The 20210-nt window shown below is 42.0% G+C and overlaps 1 protein-coding gene across 1 annotated transcript in view; it reads right to left on the bottom strand.

Moving 5' to 3' along the window:
* The window catches only part of adam19a (ADAM metallopeptidase domain 19a), a 191412-nt gene that overhangs the window by 159040 nt on the left and 12162 nt on the right, over window positions 1-20210 (bottom strand). The window contains exon 2 of the mRNA XM_019255667.2: window positions 3275-3354. Coding sequence (XP_019111212.2) covers window positions 3275-3354 — 80 coding nt within the window. The remainder of the gene's footprint in view (window positions 1-3274; window positions 3355-20210) is intronic.

Raw genomic sequence — 20210 nt, 5'->3', positions numbered from 1 at the left:
TGATCAGTTGATGGAGGAAGGAAACCATCTTTAGTCCTTAACCTTGCTTTATCTCTTTGTAATCCCAGTGCACCCTCTTCATTTCCTCTAAAGATGACACCGGCCGTTGGAGCATCAATATCCACTTGTTAGCATGCCGCTTAGCGCTAAGGCTCTGGTATGCAGATGAATGCACGGCTCTGAATCATTCTGCGTGGTTATGTTTCTCAGCAGGGCTCCACTTTCTCATTATTGTAGGCATTAAGATGCACGAGAGGCAGCCAGACGCCTCCAGTGATCATCGTCAATTACACAGTGCCTGTTAGGGGAGCTGCCCTGAGCCTGTCAGCCAATCATCAACAGCAAGATGAGGATGAAATGACAAAGGCCTGGTGTGCAGTTATAGTCAGACCCTTTCAAGGTTTGCACTTTAACCCTAGCTCCAGTCCCGTTCACTGTCCTTCCTGTGTCAGGCCAGCAGTTCTGAAAAACTTTTGTTTCCAAATACTTCAATCAAACCAAGGATTCATTAACTTAAGTGAACAGAAAAGGAAGACTTATTTACCTTTCTGTTAACTTCTCTATGAACGTTAATCTGCATTCATATGCAGATATTCATGTATCTATGGATATTAACAGAAATGTGTCTCTCGTCATTTTTCAGTTGGATGCAGAGGCAGTCTGCTAGAAGTCTAGTTTACTGATCAGATAATGAACATTTCTTTAGCAGAAACCAAGAACAGCAACCTAGACCCAAGACCTAGACCTACCCTAACCCCACACCAAGAACATTTCTTTAGCAGAAACCAAGGTTGAGAGAGGCGCAACAAAGGTCCTTGTAACCCATGGTCAGCTCTCTGACCCCTAAACCACAGAGGAGTCCTCTTTTTGATTTATTCAGTTTTTACCCTTTTTAAAATATTTCATTAAGGCCGAGTTCTTGGACCTCTCCTTGTCTGAGGCAACATTTAACATCTGGGACATTTGTCTTCTTAAATTCCTTCTGGTCACAAAATGTAGGCTTCACTATTTCCTATACTGTTATTACTTTGATTCTCAAACAATACTAACATTTGACAGAAGGATCTGACGTTTAGTTTTCTTGATTTAAGACTGTATGTTAAGAAATTATTTTGTAAGCCAACATTCTCTGAGTTATTATTTCATTCATTCCATGTCACTATGATAGTACCTCTATGATCATATGTGACAAACTGAACTGAACAGAACAGAATGAAAGCCATGTCTTGCCTACTTGTTTCTTGTTTTCTCGTAGACAGACATCCTCAATAAGACTGGCTGCTCTCTGGACGTCATGCCTCAAGCTTTGGCTACGTTCTTTTCCCCTCACCCCCTCCGAACCCACCCCAACCTTTCCTCTCTTGCCAAGGCAACCATTGGGCCAAGCAGGGGCATCTGTACAGCAAGGCAGCGAGCCATGTTTCAATGCTTAACCGGACAAGTCCAGCCAATTCCATGTCAACAATGACAGATATCAGTGACATAACAAGTTGTCAGTCCCTCAGCCATGGATATGAGCTGCTCAACCACAATTACTCATCTAAACTCATCTGCTTTTGAGATGTTTAGGAAATAGACAGTGGTGTGCTCTATTCAGAGAGGTCTCAGAGGAGTGTGACTGGTTTATTGATTCAATCCAGCAATTTTAAAGCACCTAGCCGGTCTCCAGCTAATGTGCTTTAGGCTGTGTAAAATGGAAAATATAAGCTGGCAACTGGTTAAGCTAGTACAGTCCAATGGATAAATCGGACCAGCCAATATTTGCATATTGCAGCTATATCTGTATTTGCAACCTTTGTGGCTGTGAAAAGAAAACTATGTGGAAGTGCCAAAAACTGCATTTTCTCAAAAGTCCACTTGAGGCTGGCTCCAGAAGTGAGTCATTCTCCATAAGTCCCCACATTAAAATGTCCAACTTCACAGAAATAAACATGTTTATTTTATTTATGCAGAATTAAGAGTGTGGACGCTTTGACAAGTTATTTGAGCAACCAGGCTACATTCAGTCCACCCACGGTCCACCGCCTTGCTCATTTTTTAGCCACAATGGCAGCAGCCACCACACTGAGCTTCACAAGGGCTCTTCACAAACACAAGGGTGACGTCACAGATACTATGTCCACGTTTCGTTGTATTGAAACACAATACAAATACGTATGTGTTCTGTCCGTTTCCAGTATTGTTGCTTCTATGTTTTCGAAAGCTTTTATCTGCAATGTTCATCAGGACGGCTCTCTAAGCTGTTGTGTGTGTGCCACACAGGGACGGACTGGCAATCTGGCATACCGTGCATTTGCCCGGTGGGCCGACGTGCTATTTGGGCCGACATATATATATATATTTAACGAGTAGATCACACACCTCAAACACACTCTGGGGCTTAGCTTAGCTTGTTGTGGGCTGCTCTGGTCCAAAATGCCAGGGCCGATTTTTTGTCCCAGTCCGCCCATGGTGCCACATCACTCCAGGCCGACGCAGCAACACCACGCTATCCTAACTTGACCACTTCCAGTTTTACAACTTTACAACTTGTGTTTTAAATGACCTGCTGTTCATCTTTTTGGAATATGCTGTGCTAAGTTAAAACTATCTGTTCTTTTGAGCCCTTTCCTCCTCATCATTTTTCTAAAGGGCACATAGTCTTTAATGTGCTTGTCCTCCCACCTGCGTGTGTGTGTACAGTGCAGTGTGTGTGTGTGTGTGTGTGTGTGCACCCGCAACTGCATGTATACCACTGTGGTCTGGAAAGGAGGGCAGTAAAAAAAAAAAGTTTCTATATCAATAATCACACTGCAGAGTCAAGCGTCCCCTCAGGATACAAGAGAACCACAAGAACAGGCGTCCTTCTTTCACCCATAAAGGCAACAAAAAGCACCATGGAGCTACGTCTATGATGATTTAATATGTGAGCTGCTGAGGCCACACAAGTTCTGAGGGGTGGTGTAATTAAAAGATTTGTCCCATTGTGTACGCACGTTTTAGAGTGTGGATGAACATTTATGGTTTCTATGCTCCCATGGTCTTTCCACAAGGTCCACCAGCAAAAACTGACAGAATGTGTGCTGCTGCCTTTCACACTTTAACTCCTGTTACCAGCCTGATGCAGCTCTGGGAAAATAAGTTAAGAAATATTTCTTCAAGCGCTGTAGATCAGTCAAATCATAAAGAGTTAAACCAATGGCTGAAGGCAGTGCTCGCGTCTAGTTGCTTTTGATGTGGCAGGAGTCAGGGTCAGTGAAGCTAAAAGATCACAGAGGTTGATGAGATATCTGACCTGTGTCGACGTCCCTGCCTCCCTCTTGGTCCGGCCTTGAGAAAGCCACTGGGCCGTCACTGTCCTCCGCCCCCGCAGCCCTGGAGGATACACAAAGCATGTGTGAGGCAGATCGATGCTTACAGGAAAGATGATTTGAAGGAGCAGTGAAATAAACAGGGTCAACTCACAGCAAAGGTCACCAGGTTATGAAGAGAAAAGCAATCAGTGTGACAGAGAAGATGTACACTACACAAAAATGGCTCAGTTTCCATGTGAAAACACTGATAAACATGGCATTATTACACAGCAGCTGTTTGGATATTTTCCCTGCTGTCATCAGGTATAAACTCCAGGGGAACCCACAGTGTTCTATCGAGAAGGCATCCGACCTTGCCTGAATAGACAACACCTCCACTAACATCAGGAGAAATGACTTTCATATCAGGCTTAGGCTTCAGGGGAAACAATCAGTGGTAACATCGCGCGGCAAATGCCACATATTTCACGATGAGGAGGCTGTTTAGACCATCATCTACTGACTACACGGAGAATGAGATTAGTGCACCGTCCATTCACTTTGTGATTAACAGAGGAGCGTGTCTCAATGTCGAGAGGAAGAGTGGAAACAAATAGAAAGAAAACCGTTTGTCACAGCATCTACGCTAACCGATTTACTGGGGGGAAACCTGAAACTCTGGTAGCCGCACACATACAATCATGTTGATTCAAGACAGAAATATTGAATTGTATATTGTAATAACTCGTTCTTTTAGTCAACGTTCTTTTTAGAAACATTCTCAAGCTCTCACTTCTCAAATAAGACGATCTGCTGCTTTTATTTATCGAACAAAAAGAAAGACATTTGAATCATTTAGGGCAACTGACAGATATTATTATAATAATGTAAGTTTATCATCAGGATCAACATGTTGTCACACTTGTCTTAATATTTGATTTGATGATTCTAACAATTTTACAAAGAATTTACAACAATTTCTCCAGAATTTCTCTTCTGCAGAAAACAACATAATACATGGTAGATTTCTCCTGCCATCTTCATCAAAGCTAATTAAAAACTGAAAATAAATATGGCACGATCATTGGGAAATCATTTCCTCGGGTTCTGTTTCATCGTTTGTCTTTCTGCCTTGATTGAGTCAATGCACCAGTGCAGTTCTGTGGAATAATGGCTCCCATTTTCACCAAGCAAGGATCTCAACAGGATGACTAGATTAGCTCAGATGAATCATGAGCTCACTTCAAATTGACAAAAACACTTCTCGGGACGCTGCATTTAAAAGAGAGTGATTTATACACGTTGTGCTGGGCTGGCTATACATTCAATCACAGATAGCATTGGAACATTGTCTTTTTTATTTTAACAGAATAGCAATGAACAGAACAGACAGAAGCTTTTTAGAACTTTTATTTCAACTCTGGGGAACATTTAGCTGATATCATCTGGAGGACAGAACAAGACGTGATATAATGCCGGAGTCTAATGGGCTTATAAAGACCTGAGTCTGTGGTTTATCAAGCGTCTGAATCAGCACACACACAACCACACGCACACTCTGCAAGCACAAAAGGTGGTGGCGCGGCAAGGTTTTGTAATGATCTCCTTTTTCTCTGTTTACCAAATGAATAACAGAAAAGGTTTTAAGACCAGGAGCCAACAAGAACGTCTGAGGAACAAGGAGAACAAACCGCGTAGTTTACTTTCCCAAAGCCAATGAAGAGAATCAATAATCAGCAAGACACTCCAAACACGGTTATAAACCCGTCAGCACCAGGACAGCGGTAGCAGCGCGTGTGTGTGTGTGTGTGTGTGTGTATGCCTTAATTATTTCTCCCTAGAACAATGTATCCTCCCATCTCCAGCTTCAGGCTTCCACGCAGGACCTAATCAACCCGCCCGAAGCGGCTAATGAGGAGCCAGACGCAGAAACATGGAAGTGATGTGCACTCTGCACGACTCCAACCCTGCAGTTCAGACTCCAAAAAACATGATGATGTTTCTAAAGATACATTATTCTGTAAAGAGATGATCACGACCATTAAACATGGAAAGATTTCTTTTGTCTGCAGACTAGATAAAAAGCTTTTGGAGGGTAACAGACTACAGACAGGACTTGTTATAGCTGACACACGGGGCAGCAGTATCAGACTGATTCTATTCACTGGATCATGAATTGAACATGAACTCGTGAACAGGAATTCAGTGAATTAAAAACAAAGCCTTCAACATCATTGAACAAGGACTTCTTTTACTCTAGCACAGCTTCAGTTTTTAGAGTGTGGGTTCCACCCTCACCTCATTGCAGCAAGTACTCTGTGAGTTAATGTCAGTGTCTACCTTCCAGTGAACACGCTCTGCCACGGTTAGCTGCATGGCAGACCAAGCTAACGTCTGTTAACAACTTGCTGCTTAGCTATCTATCCAGCAGGAAAAACATCTCTGTAGTGTAATGTTATTCCCTGTTGGTCTCAGAAGCTGTGCTCAGACCCGGTCTGACTAATACCTGGAAAACAATCAGTCACAGCAGTAGACTCTTGTATGTAATGCAAGCCAGTTTACTACTCGCTAGTAGTAGTAGCTGGACCTTAGGAACAACCTAGCAACAGAGAAACTTTCTAGTCCCGTCAGAGCTTATGGAGATCGTGGAGTTCCCCAAACTGAATAAATAAAACAAAGAAAAGAAAAATAAACACTAAACAGCTTTGCTGGTTCTTGTAGTGACTAAGATATCTGCTGAAAAAGAGATTTTTCCATGGACAGATTGGCCTCCTAAATTCACATTTATTGTGAAGCTCGCGCTAGATCAGCGACTCACCTGAACAGCTGATGCAGGACGAAGTCCAAAAGTCAAAATGTCCAAAAGCCAAAATGTATTGAACAAGGATCGATCAAAATGAACAATACATTTTTATCTAATGGAATATTCCTCTTCAGTCCAGATTAGTCTTTAAAGACAACATTTTCTCTGAGCTCACTAAACTGTTTGATCTCTGACGTGCTGCACACAAACACACAGGTACACACCTGTATAAACGGGGTACACACCTGTATTAACAAGGTACACACCTGTTTTAACAAAGTACACACCTGTATTAACGAGCCACACACCTGTATTAACGAGGTACACACCTATATTAACAAAGTACACACCTGTATTAACGAGGTGCACACCTGTATTAACGAGGTACACATCTGTATTAACGAGGTACACACCTGTTTTAACAAAGTACACATCTGTATAAACGAGGCACACACCTGTATTAACAAAGTACACACCTGTATTAACAAAGTACACACCTATTTTAACAAAGTACACACCTGTATTAACGAGGTACACACCTGTATTAACAAAGTACACACCTGTTTTAACAAAGTACACATCTGTATTAACGAGGTTCACCGGTGTATTGACAAAATACACACCTGTATTAACGAGGTACATACCTGTATTAACGAGGTACACACCTGTATTAACAAAGTACACACACCTGTATTAATAAGGTTCACCGGTGTATTAACATAGTACACACCTGTATTAACGAGGTTCACCGGTGTATTGACAAAATACACACCTGTATTAACGAGGTTCACACCTGTATTAACAAAGTACACACCTGTATTAACGAGGTACACACCTGTATTAACAAAGTACACATCTGTATTAACAAGGTACACACCTGTATTACAGTACACACCCGTATTAAAGAGGTACACACCTGTATTAACAAAGTACACACCTGTATTAACGAGGTACACACCTGTATTAACGAGGTTCACACCTGTATTAACGAGGCGGTCTAACAGCTCCATAACACATAGAATATTCATTAAAAAAGCTGAAATTGTAAATTCAGATGTATTAGTTTATCAAAGTTGACTTCCAGTGGACTTGTATTAACAAGGTACACGCCTGTTTTAACAAAGTACACACCTGTATTAACGAGGTACACACCTGTATTAACGAGGTACACACCTGTATTAATGAGTCAGGTGTGCTGTCATGCTGATTTGAGCACATTCTAAATGTCTAGTTGACCAATCAGGTTGCTTGGTCGGACCTGGTTGTCATATAATGTTGATTTTCGATGAAGTAGGTACAGCTCTGATTTAAGACACAACTTATTTTTCACAAGCCACTTGATGCAAACGCTGAAAGTCTTGATTCATCAAGTTACTCACAGAATTCACGTTGAAATGAGAACCTGCTTGGTGAATGCTTTTTACATTGCTTTTTGCTAATGAGATGAGAATTAGTGATGTTGTTTAGCGAAACTGGGCATTTTGCCAACCTCTGTGTTTGCACACACTCTAGCTTACGGTGACCCCAAATCATTTTTCAAACTACACTAATTTTCACTTGGATATGCAGCAGAAGGCTCGCACTGTGGTCGAGGGAAGCGTTGCTGCAACAGTGGCAGGCTGAGATGGACCAAACACAGCAGAGTTCAGCTAATAAAGGATCGAAGGTATTTTATGCAGAGCAATTAAAGTATGCCCGGATCACCTCTGGTAACAACTTTTCTTCAGTGGAATAATGAAAATATGACTTTACATATTCAACAGGGGATTCAAAAAGTCTGATTTAGTAAGTACTGGCACTATTTCTGCTACTACTGATGTATGCTCACTAAGTCTCAATGCTGCCTGCCTGACTCATACACTTCTGGTAGAATAGGTTTGCATTCCATGCAATTAAGTTGCCCTGAGTGTCAATGGTGGCAAATCTGAGAACACACAACAGAACTCCCAACTGAGTGAGATGCTCTCTTAGCCATTTACCCTTTACACTAACATCTAACTGGGCTGAGAGCCCACTGAGAAAGTCCATCACACTGCTTTAACAATAGAGCCCAGCATGGGCGCCTCGCTGGTCGCCACAGGCCTCTGGAATGTTCTTGTCACATATGCTCCTAAAAAGCATTGAACTCCCACAGGGCCCTGGAAGGCACTCGACTCTCTGTGTTTGTACAGTAATCCATTAAGCTCTCTCATTGTCAAGTGTACTTTATGTGTTGTGCAATCTGCATAGCTAAATAACACCTTCACAAAAGGGAACATAGTAAGTCGTAGAGTCTGGCGTGGTGTGTGCTCGACATTAAAAAAAGCAACCCGACGTGAATTTGACTTTTGAAATCAAATGCTGATAGCCTGGTTTCTTCAGGTTGTGGGGGGAGATCAAATGCTTTACCCTCCTCGCAAAGGTCACCATTAATCGCTGATAACACTGAAGGGAATCCATAAAATGTCAGCAGCACTTGGCCTGGAACTGGTGCAGACAGGGAGGAGGGAAACATTTCTGTGACATTTGAGGGTTTGAGCGAAATAATGAGTCGAGCAGAATGGAATAGAAATAAGTGGATGTCTGAGGTTGGTTGAGATGTAGATCCTGTTTTCTCAATCGTTCTTCCCCTCATGACATGGCTCGGTAGACGTTGTCCACGCTTTGGTATGCCGTGCTCTTTTGTATTTCTGTTGCATCAGGAGGCCGCACTGAGCAGTGCTGGTGCCTGTCCTTAACGTTGCTGTGTCAACATGAGGGTAGCTGTCAACTAACAAATCAATCGCCAAGAAAAAAATATCAACATTTTCTGGTTTCTTCTGTACGTAATTTTTTACATTTTTTGGACCCAATGATCAAGAAAATGACCAACAGATGAATGGCTCATGAAAAGAAGTTGCAGCCTGCAGAGATTCACCATGATGGTCGCTTGTATTCCGGCTTCTCCTTCCACAAAAGCATATCTCCAGTCACCATGTTTGAGTTGAGCTAGCTAATCTTCACTGACCTAGTGGGATCACAGCAATGCACGCCAACACTGCGAACAAATGAGGTGATAAGAGAGTTGCCTGTTATCCGTCTCCACTGTTTTCTCTTCTTGTGCTTAACTAGCTATTTCTTTGCCCGAGGACTGACAGATGTGTAAGATTATATTTTTGTTCAATACTTAAATTGAGTACTCAGGTACTTATGTCCATCCCTGCTGGAAAGATGGAGCCATCTTCAGAAGACTAATTATGCTTTCTCTGAAGCAGAAATCACACCGTTCCATTTTACTCCACGTTTCCTTTTCTTCTCTTCATTCCACAGACAGATTTTATACATCTCTGGCTCTCCCTTACTGTGAAGAGGTGTGATCGAGTCCTTTGTCATATTGCTATTACTGCTACTACAAACGCTGAAACTGTTAATGCAGACTTAACAAGTTGCGCTAATGCTTCACAACAGAATTTTCCCACTGGCAAACAACTACAGGGGCCTTTATCATGAAGCAGCTACAGGAGGTGTTGACAGACTCACAGAGATTAGCGACTGTCTGCCAACTGCTTATTCAATAAAAGTTGTTCTACGTCTAGATCAGGATATTGGTTTCTGTGCTCTTTTTTTGTCGGCTAAGAAAATACTGCACAAGAAGGATGGGAAACAAGCAGCATCTGATTTGCTGGTTTTAACTTCACCACCTTTGTCAGACACGGAATTGCTACTTTCCTCTGTTTTATATCCCTGTAAATTGTGGGTAATGTAGGCACCAGGTTTTGTCCCGCAAGAGGGAAAACAAAAGACGATATCTCAGTTTCGCTGCATCGATTTTAATCTTTTTTTTTTTTCTTTTTTAAACTGCCCATTGTGAGTCTGATCATTTATCAGTACTCTTTTAAAAGCTTTTCCCTCGTTGTTCCTGCTGTGAATGGTCCGCATATCACAAATTGAGCGTGGTTGGGTACAGCACAGCACGGCACGCATGTGTATTTTAATTCAGTGGAAATTCAACATTCGTAAATGCACTCGAGCTCCACTCTCCTTCCAGGAGCCCCCACCTCTGCACATAGCTCAGAGAAAATGCCCACTCATTCCACTTGAGTTTATATGGAAAATAATGGTTATTGCAGTGTTCACTTTGCTTGTGAAAAGCACCCCAGTAGCAGATGTATATAGTATTGATCTGAGACAAGTAAAATAAGGGGCGTTGTTCAGATACAGCTAGTTTCATACAGAGGCTGTGGCAGAGATTTGCTTTCCATCTGTAGTGAAAGGATACCGTTCAAGTTCCCTGCAAGTCTTTTTTTTTTTTTTTTTTTAAGTCTTCTGAGCTTCAAACATCTCACTTTCTCTTCAGCTCCCTTTTTCAAATCAGGTCAGGGGAGTGTCTAGTGCCCCAGATGTGGCCCAAAAAACATGAACATCTGTATTCAATATTCATTCACTGCCAAAATCAACAAATGACACATTGGTCTGGAGTCTGTGTCATTACGGTATCCTCTCTGCAGAAAACATTAAGGCTGGCTAATAGCTTCAGCAGAGGCATTAGAGGTTGGAGGGGGATGAGGCTCTCCATCACGCTGCTCTTCCTGAATGATCGACTGCGCCTCGGCGAAGCTTTGGAGCGCTTAATAAACACCAGGCAGATGTGATACCCTACCTCCAAGTCAACAAATCACTGCTGTTTCTTTGCTTCACTTCTCCCGGGCTGCAACACATCCACACACAGTCCCTGCTGATCCTTTTCAATTACAAACAGTGTGTGTGACAGTGTGTGTCAGGTTGTACATGTGCGCTGGGTAAGCTGATCTTTTTCTGCAGGGGGAGAATAGAGGCGGTGGATGGGTGGACGGATGGATGGGTGGACGGAAGAGGATAAGGGAAAGGCGAAAAGGATGAGATGGGCCACTCCTCCAACCAGCATCCTAAACCTCGTTCCCCAGTTTAGCAGAGAGCTCATTGGATACACCGTCTTATCCGCCCGCTCAAACGCCAACCTCAGGGCATCCGTTCAGTCAGAGACAGAGATAGAACGCTCTGTGGTAAATGATCTTTTAAATGCTTCCTTTCATGTCTTGTTCCTCGCCCTCCTCTCTGTCTTGTCCCCTATTGCAGCTCTGTTAGTTTTACGCCTTCTCGTGTGGAAAAGCAGAGGCTGCAAAGCATCGAGTGACTTCAAAACTTTCACACCATCCTGACCTCCACAAGCACTCTGAGGCATAAGGGGAATGATGAGTTGGACAAAGTTTGAGAGAGGCAGTTCAGCATGTCTTCCAAATCGGCTGCCCCTGGCTCCAAAGAAAATCAATTTATGTTTAAGAAGGTGTTATACTCCATACAGTTTTTCTGCTCTTCTACGAGTTGGTAGCTCCGTAAACTGAAAATCCCACGATGGAAAAGGGCCAAGAGGTGAAGCTCAGCCTTTCACGGCTCCCTAAAAAACGGCAGTAACACTTTGCTAGTTTGAAAGAGCACATTTACAGAGGAGCTGGCTCTGAACCCAGTTTAAAGTCAAAACACTGACTAATCGTGCTACATGATGTCATCCACACTTCAGGGAGCATTCAACAGTGCCTTGCTCGAATCCACCATGGCAGTGTCCAGGAGGTGTTTCGAAGGACAGTCCCTACAGACTGATCTACTGCCACCTTCTAATTCTAACTATTCACTTCCAAAATCATAGTTTTGCACGTCCAAGTGAATTTAGTCATCACTGGAGCTCTACTCAGCCTGTAAAAACTGTTGGAAAATGTTTTCTGTGGCTCCGGAGAAGTGTTGTCAAGTCAGATATAATTACTTATCTCGGCCCGGGCATGGAGATGACAATTTCTTTTTGACAGGAAGCTCGTGTTAAAAACTTGGAGAAAGATGTGGGTGTTTACACAGACGGAAAATGCCTGAAGGCCAGGACATGCTTGATGTGTCTTCTGACGACATCTGAAGACAAACGCTTGGTAAAAAGTCTGCCTTCACAGAGAAGTGAGATGTACTCATTGTTTAAATGACGACTAAAAATAGGCCCTCTTGTCAGATTGTCAGTTTTGGATATTAAATAAGCAGACCAACAATTCTGACCTCGGAAAGGTGTCGGGAACACGTTTCAGACGCTATTCACCAACCTGACAAGCTCCTTAATGAAGGAGCATGTGCAGTTTCAGTACGGGGATCATAATGTGTTTGGAATTTGACCTGTCCTGAAGAAGATATCATTTGTTTGAGAATAAATGTCTGAACAGGAAAGTAAAACCTCTGCAAGGATGTTATAGAATGTTTGTCAGACATGTTTAATACCAAAGTCCACTTAAATGCCAAACTATGTGTGTTTGGAATATATCCAAAAGAAACATACTGAAATAGACCAAACATCTGGAATTTGGACTTCTTTAAGCCAGTATCACTGTACCATCTTTGAGAAAGTGGATAAGGGAGCTTCAGATGATTTTGGTCTGGAAAGACTTGCAAATGGAAAGATTTTGTCCAGCTGCAGGAACCAAACTGTTATCAGTATCATTAAAGATGAAAATGTTTTACCTGAAAGGAAATTGTAAATAAGTCAGCTGTAAGTTGAGTGTGTAAAATGAATAAAAATTCACCCTCAGTACAGTTGTCATGAACGGGGAAATTAGCTACAGAGACCAAAACTGTTTTTTGTACCAGGCTGTAAACATGTTTATTTCTGCTGTGAAGTTGGACATTTGAACATGGGGACTTATGGAGACTGACTCACTTCTGGAGCCAGTCTCAAGTGGACGTCAGAGGAACTGCAGTTATTGGCACTTCTGCCCTGGTTTACCTTTATATCCACAGAGTTTGCAGCTCCATGTTGGCCAGTAAAAAAAAGGTCACAGCAGTGCAGAAATGTGGGTATGAGTTCATTTATCTAGCACAGAGCACAGACAGTATTATTCTTCAATTGCAGAAAACGTCCTGCACAGTACACACTGTATCTTTGTCACGATTCTTTAATAATCAAACCCAAAGGACTCTTAAAAAATACGTTTTGCTAAAAAATATGAATCTGAGCGGATACATATTAGCCTTGTGTCAATTGACCTTAATTCCTTCTCTCACAAATTTCCTAACTGAAAACTAACTCAGTGAAGCTTTAAGACATCCGTCTGGATTAGTGGGCTGGAGTGCATGCTAAGTAAATGCAGAGTGTCATCTTCAAGGCCAGGCCGGTGCTTTTAATGGCACGCCATCACCCTGTCTGCCCCACGTTTCACTGAACTGTTTTCAAGAGTAACACAATTTAAAAATACCTCCTCCCTCTGAATCAGGCCATTTGACCCAAGTGTGCCAAAATTTATATCCATTAAGGATCATGAATAAAATTATAATGAAATGATGCAAATTTCATTGATGGGGGGGGTCTGTAATATGACACAGCATGGGCTTTGATCATCGCGGAGACATTTACTTCCTGTATATATTTTAATCCTATGAGTTTAAATGGCTTTTACCGTTTTTGTAAAGCCGGTGGAGAATAATCCACAGAACGTGACGGGACTCTGTTTTCTCACCGATGTGAAATCAAGGTTGAGTGACCAATCAATCTGCCCTGGTAGAGCACATTTATCTAAACAAATAAGTTGAATAATGAATCGCTCTGGGCTAATGTGTTTTGTCTTTTGTCTGCATAAGTGGAGTACACTGGAGTGTATTACATAACACGCATTTTTAAGCTTCGAGGTTCCTGTAAATGAGATGAACCTCCCCACGAGCAGGGCGGATAATCGCGGCAGCAGACAATAGCATATAGATAAGAACGTGCCTTACAGAGAGGGGCAATGATGGGTTATTAGAATAGAACATATGACAGCGACGGCGAATGTGTAAAAAGACGGAAAGCTGTAGAAATGTGCCATCAGTCACGGCACGTCTCGCTTGACACTTAATTGTGAAATCCGCCTTTAATTGCAGCAAAGGTTACGACTCATTTTCTCCACCTACAGTAGATTAGACACCTCAGTGACCCGTGAGGAAATCATCAAACTTCTAATAGCTCCACAAGAGTGAAAGAAAGAAAGAAACTCTCACATTGTTCCAGCTGTTTGTTTCTGGCTGCCGTCCTGCCTGCCAGCCCATTACATTAGATTATTAGTCATTGGAAGATGCTTAAGCACAAAATCGGTTGCATCCGGCCTTACTCTGTTAGCTGGAAACAGAATAGTGGACTCTGATTAGAGAATAAACTGCACTGATTTTGCTAGAAGTCGACTAAATACAGTTCAGTTATAGCCACATGGTAATGTTTGTGAATACTGCAAATAAGCAAGCAGTTTTAGGAGTTCAAACTCAAGGCAACACACAACAAATGAGGTCTGGGCTTGTAAAAGCATTTATCAGGAGCAGAGATGAGTCACTGCGGCACTACACTCAGAAAAATAAGTAAATAAAATACTAAATTGCATAAATCTGGAGTCTGGGACCAGAGCCGGATCCCTGAGGAAAAACACTTCCCATCATTGCTTGGTGCTGACTGAATGGATGTGGACAGTGCTGATTGTTGACCGTAACATCTAGTTTTAGGAAGCATGAAATGGGCTGACGGAGCAGCTGCTGCAGTCTGGACAGTCTGTCCACGCCAGATGTGACCAGGCATGGATGGAGCACATGAAAGGCTTTCACTTTTCTCTCACACTCAAAGTTAACGGGCAGTGACACACTGGGTATACTCTCTCACTTAGCACTAGTTGTATAACCATGCAGAGGTTTTGAGATATCAACCACCATTATATTGTTTGTGGCTTTGGAAAATATGAAGGCTTATTAAATACAAACATTCTCTTTTCAGAAAGTGTCCTTGCTCTGGATGAACTGCAAACACAAAACACTGTCAACAACTCTATTAACCTTTATTTTCTCAGAGGAAGACAGCACGAATGAAAACAAACTAAAGGATTCCGAGTGAACCGACCCTTTAAAACTGGACTTTGCGGGGTGTTGTTTAGCTCAGTCGATAGAGCAGCCGCCTCATGTGCGAAGGCTCAGTCCTTGCTGTGGAAGCCCAGGGTTCAAATCCCACTCTCGAATCTCTCTCCCCGCATTCCTGTCACTCTTCAGCTGTCTCTATCAAAAATAAAGCTTGAAAAGGCCAAAAGAAATAATAAAACAAAACAAAAAAAAAACTGGACTTTGTGCTTAATTTGAACACCTCTCATCCATCTCTGATTGGATGTTGTAATATAACTGACAGAGCTCTGTCAAAATAATGTTCCTGAGACCCATAAAAAATATTTTTAGGAGTTAAATCGCTGCATTGAAATGGGAGATAACAAGACTGGAGTGCAACACACACTGGCTGTATTGCGTCATTCCGCCCCCATCAATTAAGACCTGTGACACACACCGGCTGCGTCAAACAGAGCAAACGAGATAACTGCCGTTCGGAGGAGTCGATGTGGATGATGGGAAATAGAACAGTAGGATGTTCTGTCTGTGTGTAGGATTCAGTGTCGCTGAGCAATGTAAGTAACTAATTGCAACCCCCTAGAATCACATTCCTCCATCTGACATGAAGGAGAAACTACAGTGGCTGCAAAACGCACGAAAAACTCAAAGGATGCTAGAGACAGTGTTTAATTTGTCCATTCTGGGCTACTGTAGAAACACGGCGGTTCAACATGGCTGACTCTATAGAAGAGGACCCACACAGTCATTCTGAAGTCTTATTTCCAGCTGATTATACACACTAATGAAAATATACTTGTGTATAATATATTCAATTTCTGCCATATTCTGGATTCTGAATGTCAAACACTCAGTGCTGTCGCTACCATAAGGCACGTTACAGGTTACAGGAGCTTGTGTGTGTTATTCCACTGCTGAAGAACGTGAAGGGGGTTAACTCTGAAGTCGACATGCAGTTCGTACCCAGGAGACGCCATCTCCCCCGTGCTGCCGACCACAGCCTGGCAGCCAGACAGGAACAAGGTCATAATGAAGAATTATTTCAATGTATTATGAATCCTTAATGTAATGTGCATCATTGGTCTATTATAGGCAACATTTCCCCAGAATAATAAAGTACATTATGGTTTGGCACCCTCGCTCCCCCATCACATAGTGGTTTGTTCCATTAGGCTACAGCAGTCAGACACACACCTGACATTAAAGCAATGAAAACATGGCACCATTCAAATCTCAAACTATGTATTTTGGCGATTTGCTCTTTGGAACATGGAACATTAGATAAAAAAACTGCTTGCAATATTGATGACTGCCAGTAAGAAATCAATCACAAGGAAATGGTTAAGAGTAGAACCACCCACCACCGACGGATGGATTGATGTTGTTTAGAGACAAATTCTATAGGATCTGGACCAAATGGACTCGTATGTAAAACCGCTCAGATCAGATTTTCTTTGTACTTGTGCTGTGTGTAAACTAACCCTCTATCATGTGATGGTTGGATAGCCAGAGGTGATGTGCTCCCATGTTCTGTTTTGCTGTTGTTCATAACTAAAATAACCTGTGATCTGTAAAATGGATGGATATATAATCTACTATGGACAAAGAAACACTGTAGAATGTCTGTTATGGAATTTGCCTTTCCAAATAAAAAGGAAATGTCAAAAAAACAGACAACTACAAGAAACAAGAGAGACCATGACCTGGACGACCTTTGCCATGCCGTATACACACACACACACACACACACACACACACACAGACAGACAGACAGACACACACACACACACCTCCTGCTCATCTTATTTCATTTTTTTAAATTACTTACTCTCTTTTCCACTGTGAAACCTGAGGGACTCTCGGCCGACATCAAGAGGGAAAGACGGAGGATCGGCGCTCACGCCCGGCGAGCTATCACTGCAGGGTGGGGGGGGGGGGGGGGGGCAATGAGAGGCGTGATCTATATCTGACAGCTACTCCAGTGGCTGAACGATAGAGAGAGGGAGGACGGGGACGAGGGGTGGGCAGAGAAAGGAGGAATAATACGCGGCGAAATACTTTATCTTCTTGAGAAATGACTGTGTGGATTCACTTTGTAAAAGGGAGTGGAGAGGGCTCTCAAGGGAGACAAAAATGGGAAGAGATAAAGTGGGTAATTTCAACCGAGGGGGGCAATCAGGTGCTTTATGTTATCGGATTCAAACCCACCTCTGTTTGGCCTATTACCATCTATCTATTGTGCAGTCTCTGACAACAGACACCGCCTGTAATGACAGCCCTAGCTGTTTGCATTGCTGCTGCTTTGCCGTTTCATATCCATGCCCAGTCTTACTCAAATGCTGAGTCCTTTCTTCTTCTGTTTCTTCTTCTTCTTCTTTCCCCTGAGAGTTAATGCCCAGTGTGGAACTACAGAGAACTGAGATGGCACAGTGTCTGCTTTCCCTGCCATCCAATGCCAGACTGGATGGGACTGGATAGTTTAGTTGGATACGTTTTTTTGTTTTTGTTTTTTGTTTGTTTTTTTTGCTTCAACCTACTTTGGGGACTTGAACTGAGGATGGTGGTGGAAAGTTTGCAGGATGGCAACAGACAAAGTTATACGTAAAAACAGGGAATGTAAATTTTCGCCAAGCTGAGATTGAAACTGGTTCACAGTGGTGGGAACTCCATTTATTTTTAGGGAGTCAGATCGTTTGACTCAGAACACCTCACCGAGACTCTTTCGGCTCCCAAACGGCTCTTCATTTTACCACTTATACCTTTTATAATTCAGCCAAATTTAGCACTGCTTTGACTTATGATTTATATGTGTACACATATAGTACTTAAATTATTTAACGCATCCTTTGTACTGAAGTATTCAAAAGTAAAAATGACATTTTCAATATCAATAAATTGCCGTAGCCAATTGTTTTCATTGCATTGTCGGCTCCCATCGTTCACTTAAAAGAGCTCTTTGAACCGGCTCATTCGTGATCCACACATCACTAGTTCACATGTATTCCGAACTTTTACAGTACAAACAGCAGTGCTGTTGTTGCAGTGTCGCTGCCTCCTCCTCACTGGGCACTGAGGATACTCTAAAGCAGCAGACAGCCTCATTAAAAGAAAAGCCGTGCACGACGTAGGGACTCGTTTTTGTGATCTCTGTCCTCTGAAGCGTGAGCCAAGGGGCTGCGAGAATGACAACAGTCACAGCAAGAGCCAATCATCTAACTCTCCTGTCCTGTCCAATCAGCAGCTGTGGAGGTCTTTCATAACTTTGTTGTGTAATATTCTGCATGCGTGTTTGAAATAGATATTTAAATATATTGAAATGATGTTTTCATAAAAGCCTAACTTTGCTTTTAGTGGATTCTGTTATTACTGACCAAACTTGAGCATTTGAATGATCATCATGAATTATACATCATGGCGGTGAATGAATACTTATCTAAAAAGGAAAGACATCTAAAAGTCATAAACACGGTGAAAGCCAGAAAATAGCAGAAAAATTCATGACTCATGAGGTCATGATTTAATATCTGAAATATCAGAACTATTCTGTCAGACTTGGCAACAATGCATCCCATCCAGGCGGCAACCTCTGTGGCTTAAGCCAATACGGAAGTGCCAAAAAGTCCACAGTTTGTACTACAGTTGATTATTTTAATTGATTATTTTTCTTCAGGTTCTTTCTATTGTTTAGCAGCTTTCATTGACATGGACTATTTTCATTAATCACAAAGTAGACTAATTCCATTATTCCAAGTATTATTGTGCATTAGCTACATGCTGAGGATTTGCCCAGACTTTGACAGAGACAGAAAGGCTGAGGGTCGGCACTCACCTCATCCTACTGTCTAAGAATGCCAAAGGTTAAGTCACAAATATGGTGTAATTACTTTAATAGTGAGTCAACAATGTGTGCGTACTATAATCTTAAAAACAGCAAGAACTCTGAGGATTCATGTTCAAGCATGAGAAGCTTGTTCACACTTGAATTCTCAGCTATTTAGATTCCTGTGTGGAGCATTTGTCAGGTCTGCCAATGAGAGGTAGAAGACCTGTCCCAACTTTGACTACCTTAAAATCCAGCTATTCCCCCACAGTCCCTGACTGAACCGTAAGCACTCATCATTATCCACCTTTCACACTGCTGCTCCTTCATGTCTTTAGTTTCGACAGGCAATTTATTGCCTTATTAATGGGGTGGGACATACAGTCACAGTATATCCACTTCTTAAAGTTCCATTACAGCGCTGCGACCCACATCTGACTGTGAAGGCACCATACAAATCAATAGCTCTCTGAATACATTGCTTATGCTATCAACATGTGTAAGTAATGCGTGCAGAATATGCCGCTGCTCTGACGGGTTATGGATGTTTTCCCAAAGCTCCTTTCTCATTTAAAAGCAAAATGACTGCTTTACAATTCCAAAAAGGCAAAGCACTCACGTTCACTCTGCTGGTTACCTCAGGAAAAATGCACTCTGTCTCCGTCTGTGATTTCATCATCTAAATTCACGATAAAGTCGACTCGATGTTGTTCACTTCATGTCTGTGGTCATCAAACAAAGCCAATTTACAGATGTACAAGAGGTGCGGAATAAGGAAACTTTTACTGAAGTAGATGGAAGACTGGTGGCTTAAACACAGACAGACACACACATATACATATATATATATATATCTAATATATATATATATATAGTATATATCAAGCCCAAACATTTTTAACAAATTTAATTTTAATGATCAATCTACATAAGAAATGATTACCCAGTTCCTCTGACTGCAAACATACAGCACTTCAAAGTCACACTGCTAGTGATTGAACATTTATGTAAATCTGGCTAGCCGAGCGCATTTTGTACAGTACTCTCTTAGCTAATCAGAACGCAGAACACAATGCGCGTTCATACTGTACAGTACACTGTGAAAAAAGCATGCAAAATTACACACAAAAAAATCTGTGAAACAGCGAGACTGCGAAAGGTGAACCGCGTTATAGTGAGGGACAACTGTATTATTATTATTATTATATACTGTGATGATTGATGCAATGACGACCTAATTTGTCCTTTTGGGGATGAATAAAGTCGTCTATCTATCTATCTATCTATCTATCTATCTATCTATCTATCTATCCATCTATCCATCCATCCATCCATCCATCCATCCATCCATTCATCCATCCATCCATGGGGAGTTCTACACACATTTATAACTATGCAGCAATGAATGGACATGGGTTTGGATGAGAAATGAAACAGAGCAGGA

The sequence above is a fragment of the Larimichthys crocea genome, chromosome XIV (assembly GCF_000972845.2).
Source record: "Larimichthys crocea isolate SSNF chromosome XIV, L_crocea_2.0, whole genome shotgun sequence".
Taxonomy (NCBI): domain Eukaryota; kingdom Metazoa; phylum Chordata; class Actinopteri; family Sciaenidae; genus Larimichthys; species Larimichthys crocea.
This window is presented reverse-complemented; position numbering and strand designations above follow the sequence as displayed.